This window comes from Drosophila montana, unplaced genomic scaffold, assembly GCF_035044405.1.
Source record: "Drosophila montana isolate Dmon_TW-CO22-7 unplaced genomic scaffold, ASM3504440v1 contig_402_1, whole genome shotgun sequence".
Classification (NCBI taxonomy): domain Eukaryota; kingdom Metazoa; phylum Arthropoda; class Insecta; order Diptera; family Drosophilidae; genus Drosophila; species Drosophila montana.
In genome coordinates, this window is record NW_026998739.1 from 4,459,787 (window position 1) to 4,476,580 (window position 16,794).

The window sequence follows — 16,794 nt, forward strand, 5'->3', positions numbered from 1 at the left end:
AAGCTTGATGTTTACAGTGTCGTGTTAATAACATACGACTCAAAAAGGCTACACTATCATACTTCTCGCACTAGCCTACAGGTTTTCTTATTTGTTGTTTCCGTCGCACAATTGCTAAGTCGAAAATCTGTGTGGCTGGTAAACACAGCTTTTCGTTCTAGTAAAATAAAACGAACCCAGTCATTAGTAATAGTTTAAAATACAAGCGTAATCATTCCGTAGCATTTAGAATAATTCAGTCGAGTTGTTGTTGCCGCCATCGACTCTCGCAAAATGCCCGCAGTGCGCAAATATCGTCGCGAAACAAGTGAAATCAGTTGCTGCCTCAAATATTTGCTCTTCACCAGCAATGTACTTATTTGGCTGACAGCGCTTCTTGTGCTCGCCATTGGCATTTGGGCCTGGATGGAAAAGGATATGTTCCGGAACATCAGCAAGCTCACGTTTATCGCACTGGATCCCGCTTTTGTGCTCATCATATTGGGCACCATCACCTTTATGCTGGGCTTTATGGGCAGCGTGGGTGCACTGCGCGAAAATACCTGCCTCTTGGGCGCCGTGAGTACAACACAATAAATTATTTGCTCTCAATAAATAAGTAAAGCTTATGCATTATTTATTAACAGTATGCCATATTCTTAAGCGTGCTGCTACTGAGTGAGATTGGCTTTTGCGGGCTGGCGTTTGTGCTCAAGGACAAAGGCTGGGTAAGTTGTTATTGCTCACGATTGGTATGCTGCTTACAAATTGGTGGCCAAAGCTAAATTTAGCCCAGCTAATGTAAACAAACCTTGTAAATAACAAGTTCTTCTGTGGATTTTACTCAGATAACGAGCATTTAATGATAAGTACGTGTAGTTAAATACCCTTATAGAGCAAAGGGTATGCTAATTGTGTCAAGAAATATTTTTAGCTTGGAAAACATGCAACTCTTAATTCTCATTTAAGCGTGAACCCACGACTATATCTGTTGCTTATACTTTAATAGAGTCAAAGACTATATTAAAAATGACATACAATTTTGAGTACAAACGATATGAACAGTTTCAAAATATTCGAAGGTTAACAAATCTACATACATATTACATATACACAAAACTTGGCCTAGAAACCTTTAATACTAATTGTCGATTGGGCACGATCAGGCTTTATCTTATAGCTGAACGGATAGGATTATATGGAACGGATAGGTCAAAAGTCTAGGTCTTGAATGAAACCTGTTTATTTTTCACGATATCTTGGCCAAGCGAGGTATTTAATGGGCTCATATAATTGGCTGGGATAACCATATTAAATATCTGCCATAGGAACAACTGAAAAGTGAGCTCTTTTGATAACTTTCCTAGCAAATGTTCCATATGAAACTGACGCCAAGTGAAATCCAAGAAACTGACTCACCATAATTTCAATTAAAAGAAAACATGTTTGCAGTTACAATGATGCTGAATATGGATATTTTCCAGACTCCCAATTTCCAATGCATAAGACTAGAAAGAAATATAATTACATTTGGTATTGATATGTTCACAATTAATGGAACTAATTATATATTTTATTTGTATTTTCATAGATTAAAGATCAGGCCACCGAGGGCCTGAGAGCTTTCATCAAACACTACCGCGAGGATCCCGATCAGCAGAATCTTATAGATTGGATACAGGAGGATTGGCTGCAGTGTTGCGGCATTGATGGGCCCAAGGATTGGGATAGCAATAACTATTTCAATTGCTCCTCGATCGCAATCGGCAGCCGCGAGGCGTGTGGTGTGCCCTTCTCCTGCTGTCGCCGGCGACCGCAGGAGGTTATCAAGAACAAGCAATGCGGCTACGATGTGCGCAAGGAGGGCTATGTAAGTTTATTGTTGGGTCTCTCTCTGGTGATCTGCAGGCTTAATCAATATTTAATAAACGCATGCAGCCAGTGGATAGAAATATACACGAGCGCGGTTGCTTGCGCGCTGGAGAGGATTGGCTGGAGACGAATTTAATAGGCGTGGCTGCCTCGTGTGTTGCCCTGCTCATCATGCAGGTGCTGGCAAGAGCTCAACAATAAATTATCTTGCTTATGTCTCAATTTATATATTTTAATTATCATTATTGTTAAGTTTATTGCCATTCGTTTTGCTTGCGTTGTGTTCTGATTTGATTTCTGATTTTCTATTCACGGCACAGGGCATGGAGCTGTCCAAGATTATTTATGAAAAAGGCTGCGTCCAGGCTGGCGAAGAATGGATTGAGCATAATTTAATTATCATTTCCACGGCAGCTATCGGTGTTATGTTTTTCCAGGTCTCAGTTTGTTTTCATTTATTTTTATTGATATTACACCTTGAGCGAATGCATTTATTTATACGCTTTTATATGCTTACAGATTCTGGGCATTTGTTTTGCGCAAAACCTACGCGCCGATATCTATACACAAAAATCCAAATGGCACTGACAAATGGCGCACGCTGCCCCCACAGCACTCTAGACAGGTAAGGACACAATCACAGTAACAACAATTAGCGGCAATTGAACTTTAGCTACAACAACTGAACAAACAACTCAACAACTACAGCTACAACTACAGCTACAACTACAACTATAACAACACAATGCATCATCTAAATCTACGCTTCGGTTAGTTACCTATACTATAAATACCTAACTATATATATGAGTGTCTACTAAACGCAAACGCATTCCGTCTCTATGGACATTGACTAAACTATTAACTAGGTTGCCAAATTTTTTGCTGTTTTACGTAGGCTTCGTTTTACCCAACATTTTCTATACATTTTTACATAAAAAAGACGTAAAAGACGAACGTGAGTAAAAAAAAAAAATTAACTCGAAATGCAGCTGTGATATATTTTTAGTAAATGTATAGAAACGAGACGAAAAAAAAAACAAAAAGAAACATTTTTATATATTTCAATTGCAAAGAAAACTTGCCGCACTAAAACCCCTTCGGCACACCGAAGCTTAAATACCCTAACAGAGCGTGCTTTAGGCTTTAGCAGAAAAAACGAACAAAACTGAATTTTTGTATTAACATGAAATAAAATAAGCTCTCGCTTTTTTTGTTATCTAGGCTTAAAAAAGAAGGTGTAGATAAATTTATAAAGCTTAGTTTGAAGTCAAAAATTCGTCTGTAAGGGTATTTAGAGCACGTTATGTAATTTCTTATGTAAGCAGCAAAATCTATCACTATGAAACCTAAAAAACAAAAGTATTTTTATAACACTAATGAACAAAAACCAGAAATTTTTGCGTGGGGGCACATGAAACATATAGAAAAAAATTAAAATTAAAAAAAAATTCAAAGTAGTTTGCTAATTAGATTTTTGACGAGCTTGCAAATATATTAAAATATAATAATTAGTATATAACATATATATACATATATATATATATTTTTGCATAATAGATTTATTTTTCCGCTAATGTATTTCCTTATTTGCACTGTGCTGCAAATTTAAATAACTTGTATTATTGCATAAGAGCTACTAAGCACGTGACTTGTGTTCGTTATGAGTTTTTCAAAATAAGACTGCTCGCGAATTAGTCGAAACAACTTTTGCACAAAATGAAAGAATGTTTGTAAACAAGTTTCCACGGCAGTTCGTTAACATCGAACAAAATATTTATAATACGACCGAGATATGCGTCTGTAAGAGCGTATTTAAATGGTTTGTAACACATTTAGATTAACAAATCCAAGGAGAACAATTGCTTGAACTGTAAATTAGCTCAGAAATAGGTGAAAAACAATAACGTATAGGCATCTGAGTTATATTCTATTGTATGTATTAGAATTTGTTGATATTCGTTTTATTTGTCCTCCCATTTGAACACTGCCCTAGAAAAGAAACCAATTTTAATATAATATTTTTGTATGAAAACCCTCTATTTGTATTTCGACGAATTTACATTTGAACACCAAAATGAGTCTCTAGCATTTTTGAAATATTTTTGAGAATCTCCAAACATTAAATATACTCAATACTCTTCAAATTTATTGATATTAACTGAACACGGTAAAATCCCTCAAGACAAAGTATTTTTTACTGGATAATCTCCATTTGCCAATGAACACAATATTTCAAGAACTTAAGAAAAGCAAAAGCACAAGGAAAAACTTAAATTTTGCAAAAGCAAATTTAAATTTAATAAACATTAAAAAAAGTCGAGAAATTTCTCAAGTTTTGTAAACGCTACCGAATACCGTAAGAGTCAATTGATAACGAGCTAAATTACGATTAACAAAATGCCAGTCAGTGAAAGAAATTAAGGAAAATGTAATTAATTAAGCAATGTTTATTATAATAATAACAGCTAAGATTAGCAAATATTATATATACTATAAAAGGCTTGACAAGGTTGTTGTGGTCAATCAATAACTGCTTCTAATAAAACAAATAAAGAAACGCTTGTAAATTATAATAAAAAATACAACGTCTGGAGTCTACTTTTGCGCCTCACTGGACTCACCGTCCAGCTGAGCAACTGCATCGAACTGCACGGCCGGCAGCTCCGCACCGTTGACGGTTTTATTGCAACGTTGATACTCGAGCAGCACCAAAGAGTTTTGGCCCACTTTCAGCAGCTCGTTGGGCACGTAGAGCGTTATCTGTGGCCCGGCCAGTGGCCAGTAGCGTCCCAAATTGAAGCCGTTCACATAGGCCACACCCTTGCCCCAGCCAGCGACATTCAGATAGGTGTCGCCCACCTCGGATACCTGAAAGCTGCCCGTATAGAGAATGGGTCCAGAGCGTAGCAAACGCTGCTGGGCAATGGTCGGCTCCAGGGCAGCGTTCATCTCTGTTTGCTTCTGGCGCCATGCCTCTACGGTGTACGCCTCCAGTGGATAGCCAGTGGTTGTCCAGTTGTCCAGCGGCAGAGCACCGCCATTGTGCAGCTGCAGCGTTACCTGGCCAAAAATGCCTTTGGTATCATTGGCGCGATCATAGTTGACGCGTCCCTGGTTCTCGACGAGCAGCTGCAGTGTGCTGCCCCAGCCTTTGCTCAGTGGCAGCGAATAGATGCGCGCCTCCCTCGACAGCGTGCCCACCAGCTGCTGGTCCACAAAGACATGAGCACGATCGCGCAGGTCGTTCACCTGCAGCAGCGTTGGATCCAGATCGAAGCTGGGCAGCGTTGTCTCATAGAGCAGCAGGCCTGAATACTGATCCAGTTCCTCAAATGATTTGGGCTTATCAGATGTCACCGGTGTGCCCTTGGACAGGGCGGCACGTCCCTCTGCCGACAGCAGCTCCAAGGCGGGCGTCAGCTCCACTTTGCCATAGGCCAAACGCTTGGCTGGATTCAGATTTATGTCGGGCAGTTCAAGCACTTCGCCTATCACCTGCTTGACCAGCTCATATTTCTGGGTCACACCGCCCGCCTCATCCATCACGGCATCGTAGTCATAGCTGGTTATATCCGCCGTATAGCCAAAGCTGCCATCCAGATCATAATTGGCGCCGGCCGTAAAACCAAAATTTGTGCCGCCAAAGAACATGTACAGATTAACGCTGGCATTGTAGCTGAGTATGGTCCTAAATGTGGTAAGTGGAACAATTGTTATTGCACAATTAAATATTATAAAAAAGTTTCTTTAAAGGTACTTCAAGGCGCTGGCCACCTCCTGACCGTCGCGTCGCTGATTCGTCTCTTGCCAATGGGTCAGCCAGCCAGGATAGAACTCCGAGTTGACCAGCGGTCCTGTGGGCTGTACACCGCGCAGCAATTTCCAAATATTGTCGATCTCGTAGACTAGCAAATGGAAGATGTCACACAGATGGAATAAAGCAGTCAAAGTCAAGATTTAAAGGTGCGTCTCTGCTCCTCTATACTCCTTTGGGTATATATTTATTTATTTATTTTTTCACTCACCGCGATCGATGCCAAAGTCCGTGGTAGCAAATACATTGTCAATCTTGCCGCAGTGCATCCGTTCATTGGGTATATCCACGGTGAACATTAACGCCTTGTTTTCCACATATTTATCGGTCTCATCGCGCAACCAGTTCAAATAGTCATGATCGCAGGCGTTGAACGCACCGTATTCATTCTCAACCTGTACCATAATGATCTTGCCACCGTTGCCGATAAACAAATGCTTCAGACGTGGCATAAGCTGTTCATACCATTTGCCCACCTCCGCTGTATAGTTGGGATCGTTTGTGCGCACTTTAATATCCGGATATTTGGTAAACAGCCAGTGGGGTAGGCCTCCCTGTACGGGTTTGTTTCAAAGGGGCTGGGTTAATCATTTTATTATCGTGCTGAATGCCACTTACGTTATCTCGCTCGGCGCAGATATACGGTCCGGGTCGTAGTATAATATAGAAGTCCTCCTCTTGGGCTATTTCCAGAAACTTAACCACATCGGCTATGCCCTCCCAGTTGTATTCGCCATCGTGTGGATTGTGCAGGGACCACTCAACGTAGCTGGGAAGGGGATATTAATTTAAGACACACGGACTACAAATTTGCTTGTCTGAGACCTTAATATAATTTAGCCACATTCATTATTCCATATGTTTCTGTAATCGAATCATTTGACATACTTTAACTAAGCATCTATCCGTACATCGAGTATTATATTTAGGTGGTATAAATATAATATATAAAATATAAATATATAGATATATGCTCATATAAACATTTGGCATATTTCCCATATATTTTTAACACCTAAAAATTATGATCGGAATATTATAGCCTATAATTTATAGAAATATTTGTATACCAAGAAAAGCGTTCGAGAGGCGAATGATTGTACAGAAAGTCGGAATATACTAGTATACATTCTTAATCGGAGCGACGAGCTATGTTGATGAATGTACGCCTGGAGTCTTGAAATTATAAATATATATTTGTCAGAATCTCGTCCCATAAATTTATAGTAATTCAACTATGAACTATTTGCAAGTCGTTTATACAGTTTTAAATATTAAACAAATCAGTTATTTGTTTGTTTATAAAGTGTAAATTAGACGCTTGGAAGAAAATTTAACATTTCAATTTAGTTTCTTTTTAAACGAAGCTAATTTGAGGCCCATCAACATTTTTTATTGCGCGTCTTTAAAGTTTGCCCTCTGCATATCCGATCTAGCAAAACAATACTAAATTGTCAATTTCTTAAATTACTTTAATTTTTGTTGTTGTTTATCGTCAGTTTGTTGGAGGCACAGTTATCAGAGTTATTCATTATTTTGATTCATAATTTCCAAGCTTTGGACTTTGGCTTTCACAGCAAGCAACAGTCACGTCCTACGTCCACCTACAGTTTCGTCCCACGTCCTACTACAGTCACGTCCTACGACCTACGTTCACATTCTACTACAGTCACGTCCGCCAAAAAGAAACCATTAGTACTACTCACGTATCCAATGCATTTAGACCAGCCGCTCGCATGGTGCGCAAACGATTTCGCCAAGCATCGGGCAGAGCCCGAAAATAGTGAAACGATCCGGAGACATAACGAAATGGTTGTCCATTTAATATAAATGTATTTGCCTGGTGATCAATGCTAAAGACGGGCACGTCCTGTTGGTGGTAATAATCCAATGCAAATTCGGTTGACCTCACAAAATTTCACTCGAAAAGCTCACCTCGCTGACACCGCTCCTATCCCCGCTGAGCCCCACGCACAGGCCGACAGTCAGAGCGATTATCAAAATTAAAACACCGCCGATCATGGCCAATGTTCGCTTGCGTGTGCAGCGCAATTTGCCGCCGCGCGGGCCGCCGTTGACACTCATGTTAAATGCTGGGCTTTAAAGCTCGATCTCGACTTACGCCGTAAGCTCTAAGCTCGACTGTAAAGTTAGCTTTTTTCTGCAACAGCAAGTTTTTAATAACGACCGCTTCACAGCTCTGCGTGGCGCACAATGTCAGGGGGTTTCGGTTTCGGGTTCGGGTTGCTGGCTGGCACTTTGATCGGCCACTTTATGAATACATAAATAGTATTTATATTCTTATGTATTTTGATAAGTTCGCCTGGAGTGCCTGATAAAGCTAATGTCGGGCTTAAGTTGAATGCACATCGTAATTGTTTTCGAACAATCACATTTTTCTTCCACAAGTGGGGTCTCATTATCGTTATTTCAGTATTAGTTGAAGTAGCTGCAAATAAGCATATCTATACTGATTTAAAAACATCTAATCGATAATTCCTAATAGCCCAATAACATTTAATATTTTGCTTCGAATTACTTCACTCTTCATACATTTCTTGTTTAATATTAAACAAATTTAAGTCTTTCTCTATTCGAATCGTTTTTCAACATTTTACTTTTTATCCTAACTAGCTGATCCTGATTAAAGATCATTGCATTTTCTTATGGAAGTTTCGAATCTTAAGAATCAAAATAAGGGCTTGTTTAATAGATTTCTCTCATTTTGTTTGAATTTAACCCGACTTGTTTGCAGTTGATGTGACCTTTCCCTTGCCCTTATCCTATTTACACTGTCAATAATTCTACTTATATTCAGATTGTTTTACCCTTGCCTTTATACATGACTCTTGTGGAAGGGCACTCGTGATTATGTATTTCGAAGTGGTTTAAATGTTTCCTTTATTTTCTTTATTGTAGTTTACCGCACTATCACTTATAAAATTGCAAAAAATTATATTATATCATCAGTAAATGGTTTACACTTGTTTAAATATATGTGTTTATGCACGTACAATGATGCGTTTGATTAACTGTATATTGTCGAGTCTATAGTATGTATAATACTTTATTTAGTTGAATATATGTGTTAAGTACTAGACTATAAATGCCTTTGGTAGTGTGCTTCAATATATATTGGATAATGCCAACTCTCTCAGAGAATCAACATATGACTATATTTAGTTGTAAATACATTTTGATTACGTCCAGCTTGAAATTGTAATTGTTAATTTAAGGAGTGTTTTAACAATACTAAGTAGTTTCCTTGGCTTAACTAAATTTTAAATATGTTTTCATTTTGTTATTTTTATAAATTATTTGAACTGTAACAAAAGTGCTTCTATTTTGCTTTTGTATAAAATTATACACACAAAGGCTGAGGTAGAAACAGCACGAAATTACAGAGGGTTAGAGCGAAACTGCGGGAGAGCTGGGATATAGAAGGACTAAAGGACTAGTACAAGGACTTAGAAGTTTAAGTTTTTGATTGTGTTAAGTATTCATCAGCTTACAAACTAGAGTCCATATTATATCGTTGTTTTAAAGTTTTTTTAATTAGGTGCTGACGCTGCAAAATTTATCGGCCATCAGTGTTAGCACCTTCTCTAGCTTTCCATGCCGATCCTCGGGCTTAGCGGTAGCCCCCGAACTGCCCCACAGGAACTTGACGTGAAATTCGGTGCTGAAAGCCAACGAGAAACATGCTTTAAACTAAATAGACCAAGTTGCAGGATGACTTACCGAAAAGCATCCGCTAGCAGTTCATCCAATCTGGTGCTCGCCTCTTCCATAATAATCTTGGCATTCTTACGATACAGATCCAAGTTCTTGAGAAAACCGCGCGATGCATCCAAATGCTGAAAATTGATGGACATGCCAAAATCGTCTGCCTTGGATTCCCAAGGCGCAATGCAGGTATTATAAAGCGCAGGACGCTCATCCACATTGCCATGATTGATAATATCCAGCACGGGCCTATCAATTAGCAGGGCATAGAGCAGCACATGGGGCACAGTTGTGTTTGGCGCCTGCGGATTGGAGGCCTCATTCATGCTGCTTAGAGTGGGGCGCAGCTTGGCCTCAAATGTAAAAGCACTGTCCGTATATTTTTGGCGCAGAATATGCCAGGCCTGGTCGAGTTTTTGTATCTGAAAAATTGAAATTTATGCAGACATTAGAATTCCATTGTCATTTCGAGGCTCTAGCCAACCCACCTGTTGCATGCACAAGCCCAACATAATAGCGCAAAAACCGAAAAGATTTCCCAGCGCTGTTTTCGTTTCTACCGCAATTTGTATCCATTTGCTCAGCAGCTCGGCGCGATCCAAATCCGTTTGACAGGTGAGTATAGTCACGGCAACCATTAGCTTGATGCACTGCGTTCGCTCGATAAGATCCTCGCGAAAAACTTTGCCATGTGGCAGAGTCAGTAGCTCCAGGCCTGAACAGCTTAAGTAACAGTCCGACTCATTTGTAGGCTCGTCCAGAAATAATCCAATGTCGATGCGTGTTATATGCTCGGCCAGCAGCTTGGGACCCGTTTCCAGCAGCATCATCTTGAACGTGTTCAGTGCATCCCCATCCAGCGGCTTGTTCTCCACCGATGGCAGCAGCAACGTACTAAAGTTCTCAAAATCAAATTTGCTGCTCTGAAATGCGAAAAGGAAACGAAAATTACTAAATCAAATAGTCGTTTCTTAAAATTATTTGTATAAGCAAACATATAATCGAAATTAATATCAAAATTTTGTTGCCCATAAAACTTGAATTATTGCGCGTACCTTGCCACCTGGATGCAAAAACATATTTTGATATTTTGCACATAAATATTATTTGGGCACACACATTGCCAAAGCAACTGTAGCTTTATAAAAAGTTAAGTGACAAACCAAATAAATGATTGTTATCAATTAATTCCGCAACAAAGAGAAAAAATCCAGAGAAGCAAAACAAATTTCGTCGACTGTTTCTTTCGGTTCAGCAGAATTACGCTGCATAGGTACATATGTATAGTCAAATTAATGCGCGTAAGTTGGCAATAATTCACAATGTATGTTGGCTTTAAAAAAACGGCCACACTTTGGCAAAACAACCGTAACTTTTTAAATGGCGCGTACATCAATCGGTTGTGTTTTAGAAAATTAAATTATTTGTGCGCGAGTGTGTGTGTGTGTGAAATTCTTATTGCTATTTTATGAAAATAAGGAACATTGAATTCTCACCAGCTTAAACTCCTCAATGGGCAGCGTGAAGAGCTGCTCCTCGGCAGCCAAAGCATCGAATTCAGTAAAGCTCTTGAGCGTGCCATTGGATGCGGAACTGCTCATGTATCGAGGATTTTTGATAATGACGCCGCCACGTTGTATGCTCAGTTCGCTGACATCGCCTGGCGCCGAGTCGCCTGAGCCGTTACCCGAATCCGAGCCGCTGGCCTGATATGCCAAAACTGCGGCCATCGGCTCCTTGCGTGGCTTGGGCGGCGGACTTGGCGCGCGATCCGGCGTGTCCAGGCTGAAATTGCGCGCCAAGTTGCAAATGCGCGCCGCTGCCTGCTGGCGCAGCGCCTGCGCCGCCGAAGTACTAGGACGCGGCAAAGATTGTGTGCTAAACTTGTGCTCCAGCTGTTGCGACTGCAACTGCATATCAATGGTGGGATTACAGCGTGCAATGGTCTGAAATCGCGCCAGCCCGTGTCCGTTGGTTGCCTCTGCTGCGGCGAGCTGCTGCTGCTGTTGCTGCTCCTGCTGCTTGTTGATGTTGCACACAACCATGGCCTGGGCGGGTGTCAAGCTCTGTGAGCGTTGCTGCTTCTTGCAGGGCAGCCTGGGCGGCGGCACCTCCCGGCGCACCCGAGGCGGCGAGCAGTGCGGACTGGCTGGCGTCCCTGCCGTCGCCGCCGCCGCCTGCTGTTGTGCTGGAACATCGCCAGCTAGTTGGCCAAAGCGAAAGATGGCGGAGCCACCTGCACTGCTGCTGCCCATGGGCGAGCTCAGTGGACTCAGGCCACGCAGTCCGGCCAGCATTTGTGTGTGAAGCTGATTGCCCACGATCTTGTGGCCATAGAAGGAGAGTGGATATGTGCGATTGCATGGATACTGTATCAGAGCACCCGAGGCAGCTGAAATGGGCTTGCCAGAGCCCACATAAAATGTGATTAGATCCGGCACCGTGTCAAAGGCATCCTCCTCGAACTGATACTGCACGCGCTCGTAGACAGTCTCAGGCTGTAGCACCAGCTGCAAGGAAAATGGGAAAAAACAGGTAAGTGTCTAAATACTGTTAATGCTTAAAAAATGGGATATTATTAAAATATTTGCCTAGATAAATCTTATCTCAGTTAACTCTTTTATTAACACAAATGCCAGAATCTTTAAGATTTAATTGTTACTATTGGATTGTTTTTTGATATGTGGGGTTTTTTGTTGGGGCTTTTTTAAAAGATTCTCTACTAAACTGATCTTACGAAAAGTCCCTTGTTTTCCGACCTACCTTATTAAGCACAAAATGCAACACAGCTGATTTGCTGCGGCAGGTGAGCACATAGTTATCCGGCTGGGAGGCGCAGTCCCGCACCAGAAAATCGCCCTCTCGCTGAACAATCTCCTCGGCACGCTGACGTGGCAGGGCACCGTGGTACCAGGCATGCGAGCGCAATTCCCGTGCATCTAGACTTAGTTCCCATTCGAGGGCCTTTTTCAGCGCAATGGCCTCCTGTTGCTCGTTTGGATTGGGCGAGGCGGCAATGGGTGTGGACACGTTGCTGTTGTTGCCGCTTTCCATATCGTCGGCGTTGTTGTCCCAATGCGGGCTGTTGCACTTGGAGCGCGGTCTCAATTCCTCATAGCTGCAAAGAGAGAGAGAGAGAGAGAGAGCGTGAGAGAGTAAGGGAGAGTAGGTGGGCGAGTGCAAGTATATAAATTTCCCTTATTATGGGTAATTTATGTTGTGTGCTCTGTTCATTGCCCCCACGGTCGGGCTTTTATTGAAAAGGGAAATTCGCTCGCACAGGATTGTTCCTTGGTATATGCGAACTTTTGTCTGAAGTTCAAGTGCAAAAAAAAATGCACTTATCTATTGATAGTACAATTTTCAAAAACATTTACAAACATTTCTGACTGCAATTAGATTTATTCTAATTTTCTCAAATGTTGGTTTTAAATAAATTGTATTTATTTAATTTACAAACTGTTATCACTCACCTGCTACGCCCATTTGGTTAGGACAATTTTTCATTACAGAATATCTACGCAGGACACGCCTTAAACAGTTTTCTTTTTGTTTACACAAAGCTTGGCTTTACATACAAAATAACTAGTATGTTATTTTTGGTTAGCAATTTTTTATTATTGTTATATTTTTGTTGCAGCTAAAAACTTGTAATTTTGTTTAGTCTTATCGCTTACTGTGCTTTGGCTTTTCTTATCGCAGTCCTCGTCTGCACTCTTTGCCATCTAAATTCGCTCTGCGTTCTGTCCAGGCTAAAGCCCACCCTGGCACAAGTCGAATGTCCTTGTGAGGGTTGTTCGCTTTAACCGAATGTTTTGTGTTTTGTTTTTAAGATTTTTATGCCGCCTGACTTAACCGTCATAAGGTTTATTATTTTTTATGGGAAATTCTTTGGGGCATGCGCAGAGTTTTTGTTATTGAAATATATTATTTTTTTGCAGGGGGGGCTGGAGAAGTGGTTGTTTTTAGGTAAGGAATAGGCACATGCGGGAAGGCAGCGCATTGTGAATGTCAGAAATTGAATGTGAATGCTATTGTAGTGGAACTTGTTTAAGAATTCGTTACATTTCAAATGAACGTAAGCTACAAAATGTTGTCGGCCAAAATCAAGACTTCAACCAATTTTTTTTTAAAGGGAAGCAACATTTTCTATGACAGGCCATTTCGAAAAGAAAAACTATTTAAAATTTAGTTAAGCCAAGAAAACTTCTTAATATTAATTAAATTATGAATATAAGAACTGTGCACTCAGAAATCTTCTTTACGCTAAATCAACTGGGAAAACTGCTAATTCTGTAATTTTAATCCGAAAACTAAAAAGGAAATATTAGTGCACAGTTAGTAAATGTTTAAGGATCAAGCATGTGCTAACGTAAAATATGGAGTATCATTAACCAACAAACAATAAGAAAAATGGGTTAAACTGAGTAGGAAATGATAAGATCTCTTAGAGAACTGAACTCAAGTTTCCCAGCATAATACTCACTTCTTTTAAATATGGCTTTTACCATAAATTTGCGCATAATTTGTGTCTTATCTAGTCGATTCTCTGGCCTGTACTCACATTGTTGTTGTCTCATCGAATGTCAATTGTTTTAAGACCTTGCCACTTTTGGTGGTAATCACAGCTGCTCCACCGCTATCATTACTGCCAGCCATATTATCAGCATCTAGATAAACCATCGGGCAGGAGCTCTTGCGACGCGGCACCGCACAGGGCGCACTTCTCAGCGCTGGTTCAGATTAGCTTGATTAGTTTCGCTCGAGGATTATCAGCTACGCTCACCTTCCAGATTCATGGACTGCCTACGCTTGGCCCGCACGCCCAGCAGACTGTTGAGCATTTTCTGGCGATGCGACATGCTGCGTATGCCCAAGCGCTTCAGGTCTCTATCGGTTATGTCGCCGACATCATCGACTGTGGCGTACATTTTTAGATTGCCTGCTTGAGCGGATGTGACACGTGAGTTATTGTGCAATTTGCATTCGCTAAAAACTGCTGAACAAACTGACCTTCATATTGCTGCAGCTCCAGCAGATTTAGCCACTCGCTAATGCTCAGCCTGGAGTTGTGTATGATCATTGCGACATCGTCGCGTCGCCTGGCGGCCTGGGGATACCGAAAGTTCCACAGTATGCCTAGTAAGAGAGAGAGAGAGAGAGTGTGGCAATATCTCTGACTTTCTATAAGAACAACTTTTCTAACGCTTATATCACTTACTGCTGCGTCTATTTGTCGCATTGCGCGACTCCAGCTGACGCGTTTGCACATTGCCCATGTTGCCCGGCAATTTCGACGTAGTTCTCAGCTGCGACTGCGTTCGTCTATAACGCTTATGGCAATATAATTAAGCCGTCACATTGCCGCGCGTTCAGTAAATGAATTTCCAACCGCTCACAACGCTTAGCCTCAACAAACTGAACAAACGAAACTCTAGAAAAACACCACTAAAAAAACCCAAAGCTGGACAAGTCGCTAATTGAATACCCTTACTGATTTTTAGCTGTCTTATATTTTGTTATTTTTAAAATTGAAAATTCCTAATATTCAGTTTTAGATATTGAAGCCATTTTACAAATTGCAGTTTTAAGAAAATTTTTAAACGTTTTAATATTTTCTTATGTGTTTCATTTTTGAATATATACTTTTCATAATTCTAAAGTTTGAATGACCATTTTTAAAAAGGTTTAACTAAATATCATTAATATATATATATTTTTATAATTTTTCGATTTAAACAATCATAATTTTTTGAAAAGGTTTATCTGCTCTCAACTGTAGTTTGTTTTATAAAAAAGATTTATTTTTTAAATTACAAATTTGTTATTGTTTTAAAAATATCCCCTAAATGACTTCTCATCCATCTCTTGTTGTTATTGTTTATATTTGCATTACAAACACACTTATAAATCGATAATACCCATTTGTTAGTGTATAACAATAATATTATTACGAATTGAAGTAAATTTTCAATGTCGTGCGTCAATAATTTGCGCTCACTGTTTGCCTAATTGTCTCTCTGGCTCCGCTCCGGCTGATGCCCCCGCGCTTGACCAACTGTTCGTCGTCGGTATCGGGTTTTATCATTGTCTAGATTAGAAGGCCTCGTCGCAGTTTCGAGTTCTGCTGATCACAGCGGTATAGCTTTAATTAAATTTTCGGTTGTTTATGTGTAGCCAAAGAAAAAGAAAGAAAATAAAAAATTATAAGAAAATGGCATTGCGCGTTCTTGTTGTTTATTCCATGAGCGTAGTAAGAGTGCAAAGAGAGAGTGCTAAGAGAATTTTTAAATATAATGGATTATTATCAATTAGTGCACGAATGTGTTTGCTTAAAAGTATGTATTGTACTTGGTCAGATCATTTGAATTATGGATTATTGCTGATCATTAGCTTAAACTACTATAGAACTGTGCCTTGATAGCGTGTAGCTGGATCAATTAATTTGTTTGTTTGAACCGAAATTATAATTATTTTATATAGCACTCATATAGTTTATGCCAATCAAAAGTGAAACAATAAAAACAGCCACGTTTTACAATTGTTCAATTATTGGGTTGGGTGTTCATTAATTTTGATTAAAAGGAAAGCACGCTCAGCTTATTTTTCTGTTCTTCTAAGCAGGGCAAGAAAAGGTGGAATTCATCTAATTATTATTAAAAACTGTTTTTAAATAGTGGAAATTACTGGCAAAATATTTCGCATAATACAAGAAAAAATAACGCCTAACGGTAAAAATAAATAAAGTTCCTTTTAAAACCCGGTTGGGTAAAAACGTCTTTGCTTCAGTTACAGTTTATTTCAGTTTCAGCTTTTAATAGTTAGGTATTCTTTTAATGGGAAACTTGTTAGAAACATTTTTTTTTTAGCAAAAATTTATTTTGTTCGTGAAATATGGTTCGGTTTTGCTTGAATTTTTGCTGTCCTAAGCTCGACAAACGGTAACATTTATGTTCAGTTACGGTTCATTCCAGATTCAGATAGATTTTTTCTAAATAGGGGAAAGTACTGAATTTTGTGCAATATAATTTCTTCAGGAAATAAAAGCGTGTCAATTTTAGTTTAAAGCTCGGTTTTGCTTCTATATCAGCTGTATTAAGCTCGACGAACGGTTAAAATTAAGTTCCAATTGAGAACCGGTTGACTTCAGAGCTGGTTCGTATCTTTGCTTCAGTTACAGTTCATTCCAGGTAAATGGCGGTAAATTGCGTTTAATTTATTATCCTCTCACAAAATTTTAATGTCAATTGCTGTCCTTGTCAATTCTGCTCTTTAACTTCTACTGTAATTTTTAGCCGGCAGTTAAACTATCTTCATAGCTTTGATAGGCAGATAAGTAGGAATAAAAATATAAAAATCTTACTAATGTAAAAAAAATACTGAAACAATCAATTTCTTAG

At 39.7% G+C, this 16,794-nt stretch overlaps 3 protein-coding genes across 6 annotated transcripts; 1 reads left to right on the forward strand and 2 right to left on the reverse strand.

Moving 5' to 3' along the window:
* The first annotated feature begins 20 nt into the window (after positions 1–20).
* On the forward strand, positions 21–4,913 carry Tsp26A (Tetraspanin 26A). 3 transcript variants are annotated; one of them, XM_064698066.1, is made up of 6 exons: positions 21–558; positions 627–707; positions 1,571–1,849; positions 1,918–2,028; positions 2,172–2,288; positions 2,371–2,931. In XM_064698066.1, the coding sequence occupies exons 1-6, from the start codon at positions 274–276 to the stop codon at positions 2,437–2,439; spliced, it is 942 nt and encodes a 313-aa protein (XP_064554136.1). In that variant the 5' UTR covers positions 21–273; the 3' UTR covers positions 2,440–2,931. The 3 variants fall into 3 exon arrangements, with proteins under 3 accessions (XP_064554136.1, XP_064554135.1, XP_064554134.1); XM_064698065.1 differs by lacking the exon at positions 1,918–2,028 and adding an exon at positions 4,037–4,913 and having other exon boundaries at positions 25–558; positions 2,371–2,476; XM_064698064.1 differs by lacking the exon at positions 1,918–2,028 and having other exon boundaries at positions 28–558.
* On the reverse strand, positions 4,284–7,894 carry Gal (beta galactosidase). The gene is made up of 6 exons (XM_064698063.1): positions 7,604–7,894; positions 7,375–7,538; positions 6,287–6,437; positions 5,880–6,222; positions 5,612–5,759; positions 4,284–5,542 (listed from the first exon to the last, which is right to left on the reverse strand). The coding sequence occupies exons 1-6, from the start codon at positions 7,751–7,753 to the stop codon at positions 4,450–4,452; spliced, it is 2,049 nt and encodes a 682-aa protein (XP_064554133.1). The 5' UTR covers positions 7,754–7,894; the 3' UTR covers positions 4,284–4,449.
* A 797-nt stretch (positions 7,895–8,691) lies between these two features.
* On the reverse strand, positions 8,692–14,871 carry LOC135439175 (breast cancer anti-estrogen resistance protein 3 homolog). 2 transcript variants are annotated; one of them, XM_064697832.1, is made up of 9 exons: positions 14,616–14,871; positions 14,408–14,533; positions 14,181–14,336; positions 13,959–14,127; positions 12,158–12,512; positions 10,891–11,904; positions 9,883–10,317; positions 9,410–9,816; positions 8,692–9,350 (listed from the first exon to the last, which is right to left on the reverse strand). In XM_064697832.1, exons 1-9 carry the CDS (start codon positions 14,671–14,673, stop codon positions 9,224–9,226), a joined length of 2,847 nt encoding a protein of 948 aa, XP_064553902.1. In that variant the 5' UTR covers positions 14,674–14,871; the 3' UTR covers positions 8,692–9,223. The 2 variants fall into 2 exon arrangements, with proteins under 2 accessions (XP_064553902.1, XP_064553903.1); XM_064697833.1 differs by lacking the exons at positions 13,959–14,127; positions 14,181–14,336; positions 14,408–14,533; positions 14,616–14,871 and adding an exon at positions 12,868–13,000.
* Positions 14,872–16,794: the final 1,923 nt, after the last annotated feature.

Bases quoted from the DNA above. Each gene is read 5' to 3' on its own strand.
- Tsp26A (XM_064698066.1), top strand. From the start codon at position 274: ATGCCCGCAGTGCGCAAATATCGTCGCGAAACAAGTGAAATCAGTTGC. The intron at 708-1,570 runs GTAAGTTGTTAT...GTATTTTCATAG, and splicing joins TGCTCAAGGACAAAGGCTGG to ATTAAAGATCAGGCCACCGA. The intron at 2,029-2,171 runs GTGCTGGCAAGA...TTCACGGCACAG, and splicing joins TTGCCCTGCTCATCATGCAG to GGCATGGAGCTGTCCAAGAT.
- Gal (XM_064698063.1), bottom strand. From the start codon at position 7,753: ATGAGTGTCAACGGCGGCCCGCGCGGCGGCAAATTGCGCTGCACACGC. The intron at 6,223-6,286 runs GTAAGTGGCATT...AAACCCGTACAG, and splicing joins TCTGCGCCGAGCGAGATAAC to GGAGGCCTACCCCACTGGCT. The intron at 5,760-5,879 runs GTGAGTGAAAAA...TCCATTTGCTAG, and splicing joins GGACTTTGGCATCGATCGCG to TCTACGAGATCGACAATATT.
- LOC135439175 (XM_064697832.1), bottom strand. From the start codon at position 14,673: ATGGGCAATGTGCAAACGCGTCAGCTGGAGTCGCGCAATGCGACAAAT. The intron at 14,337-14,407 runs GTCAGTTTGTTC...CCGCTCAAGCAG, and splicing joins GGAGCTGCAGCAATATGAAG to GCAATCTAAAAATGTACGCC. The intron at 9,817-9,882 runs GTGGGTTGGCTA...TCAATTTTTCAG, and splicing joins TGGGCTTGTGCATGCAACAG to ATACAAAAACTCGACCAGGC.